This window comes from Protopterus annectens, chromosome 7.part0, assembly GCF_019279795.1.
Source record: "Protopterus annectens isolate FY-2018-M chromosome 7.part0, PAN1.0, whole genome shotgun sequence".
NCBI classification, from domain to species: Eukaryota; Metazoa; Chordata; order Ceratodontiformes; family Protopteridae; genus Protopterus; species Protopterus annectens.
In genome coordinates this window covers 1,052,057,492-1,052,063,491 of record NC_056739.1, presented here as the reverse complement: position 1 = coordinate 1,052,063,491, position 6,000 = coordinate 1,052,057,492, and the positions used below count along the sequence as shown (strand labels likewise).

General features: G+C 39.3%; 1 protein-coding gene across 3 annotated transcripts in view; it reads right to left on the bottom strand.

Annotated features, from left to right (window-relative positions):
* Positions 1-376: 376 nt before the first annotated feature.
* The window catches only part of FANCD2 (FA complementation group D2), a 1,694,389-nt gene continuing 1,688,765 nt past the window's right edge, over positions 377-6,000 (bottom strand). For all 3 annotated transcript variants that reach the window (XM_044077594.1, XM_044077597.1, XM_044077595.1), the window contains one exon: positions 377-1,080. In XM_044077594.1, the coding sequence (XP_043933529.1) occupies positions 997-1,080 (84 nt within the window). In that variant the 3' untranslated portion in view covers positions 377-996. The remainder of the gene's footprint in view (positions 1,081-6,000) is intronic.

The window sequence follows — 6,000 nt, the reverse complement described above, 5'->3', positions numbered from 1 at the left end:
GCTTAACTCTTCAAAGCAATTATTCTGTAGAACACTAACACAAGACTCATGCCATCCAGCCGTGCCCACTCAGGGCGAGCAAAGTGATGTTCCATACGCTTTTCTTTCCATCTCTCTCTCTCTCTCTCTCTCTCTCTCTCTCTAATTCTCAACTCCCAAGTAGCTATCTCTGACAGTACTTTAGAAGGAATGCATTATCAATATATAAAACACGGCTGCATGTGTGCTCCACGTACCTCTCAACCTCTTAGAGCAATAAATCTGGACAAAACCATAACTAATTTGGGGACAAAGGCTCAAAATAGGGACACAGTTTTTAAATATTGTTCTTACAAAGTTAGAAAGTTGATAGAATAATATGTATTACATTAGCATGAATTTTCTGAAGAGTATGAAGTCTGAAACTCAAATGTCTGTCTTTATTTTCTGAATTAAACCCTCAATGACTTACCATTGATTTTCCAGAAAACCACAATTTTATGAGAAACTTACCAAAATATGAGGCAAAAGTCCGGACATTCTGCAAAAATCTGTACAGTTGAGAGGTATGCGCTGCCAGTAATAAAAAAATGCAGCTGAAGTACAGTGGACTATTGTTTACAGGCCTTTCTTGAACCACAACAGTTAATGCAACTGAAGGACACTATATTTGTACTTGAAACCTTCTACAGATCCAGAACATTTTACTATAAGCTTTTTGGTATGTACTATACAAAATGTCACATTAATTACACTGTTCAGTGTAAATGACAAATACCCTGAAACTCAACCTCTTCACATATCTTGGCGTATGTAAAGTAAAAGAAGGAATAAATACGTGACAACATACATGCTCCCCAACAATGAACAAGTGAAACAAAGATTGTCCCACTCACAGAATTACAAGCAAGAAAAATCATTATCTAGTAAACAAAATGTGAACAAATAAAATACAAAATGAATACAGTGCATTTTTTGAGCTCAGAACTTTCTGCTGTTTATCGAAAGGTCTCAGCCTTAATCAGAATCCTCCTCATTTTCATCTTCATCATCCTGAACCTTATCATTGTTTTCAGTGTCACTCCTGTCCTCTTCTTCTTCCTGGACAGACAGAAAAACAAAAAGTAAAAATCTACAGATAAAACACTATACCTGCTAGCAAATCGCATGCATCGATCAGATGAGTGTATTTAAGCCTCTGGCACAATGTTCTAAATATTTTTCATATTAAATGGAGACATGAAGATACAACTACTCATCATTTCCACAGATGCCTCTGTAATAAACTGCTGTGAGATTTCTTAGTTCATAATTCTTACATTTTAAGCTTCACACTTGTTGGTGGGGAGCCACCCAACAGTACATGTTGACACAACATGAAAATGGGAAGGAAATGATGGAGCTTTGTGAGCAAGTTATCATAACAGTAGATGCCTGTATACAGCGTTATGATTCATTATAAATTGGAATGACTTCACATCTAGTCAGATGTCTAGACCTTCAAACACTCCTATTATGGGACTGGCCTTCCCTCACCTCAAGGAAGTCAGTAAGAGATTGGGCAGAAAAGGAAGACCAGTCTACACTATATTTTGTTATGAAGTGCTTTCCATATGATCACCCAAGGTTCCCCTTACCTTGAATGCTAGGTTGAGAGTAGATCGGTGAAGGATTGTCAACCAAGCAGATATAAAGGGTGGATGTTTCTTTCCCATCAGACATGCCAGTCTCCACAGCAGCCTGTCATCCACAAAGTTCCACCCTGTGGCATATGCATGTGCCTGTGCATCTGCCCAACGTGGGTATAGTGCTATGCACAATTAAAGTGGAAGTGGACATCTTGACTTGACTATTGTATTCCGGATCTCTTGCCTCTGCTAGTTAAGCAACTGGTCAGGTTGCCTCAATTTCCTTAGAAAGGTGAGCCAGTGTCAGAAACAGGCACACACACATTCACCTTCCAGCATCCATAACCCTAAATAATCCTGCATCACAGTTAAAGGCTTCAACCACTTTATATCATGGAGCTGGTCATATTTATTTTTTGTTTTGTGTGTGTGTGTGTGTGTGTGTGTGTGTGTGTGTGTGTGAGAGAGAGAGAGAGAGAGAGAGAGAGAGAGAGAGAGAGGTGTCACCAACAAATATATCTTTTTTACTTCTCCAAATCTTTTGGGTTTCTAATACTATGACAGGAATGGACCCCATTCCTAAGTCAAAGTACAATTAAAGTTCATGAAATTAGTATTGTTTCAATCTTTGATGTCAGCCAAAAGTGCTCTTCGCAGCACCTGTAATGTGCCCTGTAATGACTCCTCCTGAAATTCATATGGGGTAACATGGATTGGTAAAATACCTAAATACAATTGTAGATTCTTTTTTATAAGACCCGTTGCTCCTACTGCTGGAACTGTCTGGGTATCTTTCTTCCATATTGCCCTTGTTTCTGCTTGCAGATCCTGATATTTTATGACTTTGTGTCTCTCTGTACGCAAGACACTGTAGTCACTGGATGTATTTCAATGATCAATGCTTTTATCTTCTTTTCTTGGACTACTATATCCGGTTTCCTAGCATCTATCTTTTGAACTGATGGTAATGGGTGATCCCACGTGATAGCTGTCAGTTTGGGCAGTCTAGTGTAGTACTAGAGTAGCCTACCAGACAGAATCTTCCTTCCCTTGACAAGGAGAGATAAAAGGAAAGGCAAAATAATAGATGAAGAAAGAGATCCCTTCACCTCAACTATTTAGTGCATTAGGGGGCCAGTGGTGAGTATGGTCATACAATGCAGCAGTAAACCCTGTATTTGAACATTAACTATTAAGGTGAGTTGCTCACACAGCTAAACTATACTTGTCCTGAAGATCACTGTTGTAGTGTCATTCATTATGAATGGGAAGAGTGCTTAAGCAGTGCAGACAATGCCTACAGACCAAGAGTGGGGAGTCGTAATGATCAGAAATACCGCAATGCAAATGCTGCACAGTTGTTGGAATAATTGTCTAAATAAGTAAGGTGTGATTAGAAGTCCATGTGACTGCTTTGCAGATATGTTGGGCTGATATATACCCAAAACAAATGCATTAGTAGCCACTGGCAGTGGAATTAGATTTCACCTCTCCTTGCATAGTGTTGCCACTGTAATCATAACATACGGTTAGCCATTTTAAAATAAATTCCCCATTGGTCTTTGTATAAAGGAAATAAATAATTGTTCTGTTTTTCCTGATATTTGGATCTAGTATCATTTTAGCATCTTAGCTGTCCATGTGTATCCACCAAATGTAAAACCATTTCTTCTTTGATTTTGGTTTAGGGAAGACTGGAAGCTGAATATGCTGGTCAAGGGCTAACTCTTAACCTGCCTTAGGTAAGATAGACGGGTTATTTCTTAATGATACCCCATCTCTGTGGGAAGACTATATAAAGTTCTTCACATATTAGGGCCTGAAGTTCAGAGTTTTATGAGCTGAGGTTACTGTGGCTAGAAACAGCATATTCTAGGACAGAAATTTTATAACTTTACTGGCTGGCTCAAATACAGCCAAATTTTCAGTCATGAAGCTCAGATGCTGTGGTGGGGAAATTGATCTCTCTGGTGTCTCAGATGGGGGCTCCAGCAGTGGGCAAGCTGAGATGGCCACGAGATGCATACCAAAAGTAGTACAAATCAGCTACTTGTCAAATGAGGTTATCATGTAGCTTACCAAGGCTGCCTCAGAAGTTACTCCATGAAGGAACTTTACATTACATCAGCTAGGATTTCTCTAGTAGCTGGTTTGCTGATGTCCAGTAATATATACAGGTCAAATAAAAGACCTAAAAGATGTACTAAAAAGCCTACGTAAGTCTTCTTAACAACTACAGTGAGAATGACTAAAAGGATCAGAATTAAAATCTCAATAGACAAAACAACTAAAACTGTAACCGCAAGCCACCTACCTCCCACTTCTACTGTTTGTTTGTGTCTTTCGGCTTTTCCCGGTTAGGGGTCGCCACAGCTGAACTCCCGTCCGCTAATGATTGGCAGTTGATTTTTACGTACCGGCTTGCCAGGCCTGACGCACAACTTTCAACGAAAGTACGCCCATTCACGCATGTCTCCACGCAGAAAACGCTCTAACTGAGAATCGAACCGGACAGCGTCTTACTGTGAGGCGACAACACTACCGCAGCACCACCACCACAGGTCCAACTCCTACTGTCCAATACAGAAAAAATGCTAAGGCCTATTCAGTGCAACTTCTAAAAGCAGCCTCATCATTTTATACTATAATCCTGGGAGATATGACTATTAATGTACTTGGTCCATTAAATATTTAATTCCTTGCAGACCAGCTCCCACTAGCACCTACAAAAGCCAGAGCTGAGCTTTTAACTTGATTCATCACACTGCAGTCAGGTCTTTATCCCTCTAGAATATGGAACTGGCTCTTGCAGATCAATGCTTAGTACAATTAGTACCAAAGACCATCAAACCCAACTCTTAATCAGGGATTCATACCTTTCCCCACTTAGTTAGAACAAAAGTGCCTAACATTCTACCATCATTTATAATTCAACCATCCAGTTTCAGTACAGCCTATGTCATTCAATGTATTCACCATCAGATTTAAATAATACGGTCAACAAGTCTCCCAGACAGAGTAAGGTTTCAGCAAAAAATCCCTAGCTTTAAATCTCAGCTAGAATGCACATATAGGTCTCAAGTTCTCTTAGGCAAGGATACAGAGCAAGCAGCAAACAGCTTTCTAATTCAACTTCAAAACAATCCCTCCCTATTAGAAACTCTGCTTAAACTTGGGACTAAGCTTGTACACAGGTGAACACAGTCCCAAAATGTAGAAATCCGTGACAGATGCATCCTGCTTTGGAAGTCTGCTAAAACTGGGAGGTAGGGGGCAGACAATATAAAACAGCATGCACAAAATTCAAACAGGCCTCTCTGTTATCTAATCCTAAGCACTTCTGGAAGCAAGGTAACCTTATAACACACTGAAAAATAAACCAAGAAAAATTCCAATATAGTTTGAAATGGAAGTGGTCCTCTTAACTCCAATGTCTCTAAAAGAATTCTCAACACTACCACAAAACTCTTGGGAGTGCAGTACAATTACTCACGCCACGTCACTACTTCTTCCTTTTATGCACCATTTGTACTTCTCATACATAAAGAAATATGCACTGACTTGATTAGTAACTAGGACAACTTCCACCCATGGTTCCCTAAACTTTGGAATGAAAGTAACATGGCTCTTTTACACTAATATGGGTGTGTGTTTATATTAAACAGACATACAAACACACACATCGTTTTTAATTCCAAGACTCAATTACTTACATGTATATGGGAATGGTGTGGTAATACAACAGGGATTGATGATATAGTTAAAGAGAAAGGGATAAGCAAGTGCTAAGACCAGAATATAGTAGAATTTTTAGATGAGTCTAACAGAATTTGCTGTAAAAAGATAAAATATAAAGGAGGTTAGATAAAACTTGGAGAAGAGAATGGAAATATAATTTAGAAAGGAATGGGAAGAAATCTGTAAGGCTCTCATGTATCCAACAAAGTCCAGCAGATTTAGGATTTTTGCATGGATATATTTCCATATATTTTTTTTTTATACCCCAAGTAGACTTCAAAGATTTTTTTGTCAGGTAGATAACAAATGCTGGAAGTAGATAATTGGGAAACTTGTTTTGTTTTGGAAGATTTAAAAAAATCCCTGCTGAGTGCTCTGATGGAAATATTGGGGGAACAATTGGTTCTAACTAAGAAAATTATTATTCCTGTAATCACGGCTGCACAGGTAAAAAACACACTCTTCAAAGACAAGAACACAACATCCATGGGACCAGACAACATCCCAGGCTGCGTTTTACATGAACTACAGAACAAACTGGCACCCCACCTAAGTACCATGTTCAATCATAGCCTCACCTCAGGCTTTGTGCCTGCTGAATGGCGCACAGCGACCGTTATCCACTCCACATGGGGGGAGCCACCCCATTAGCCTG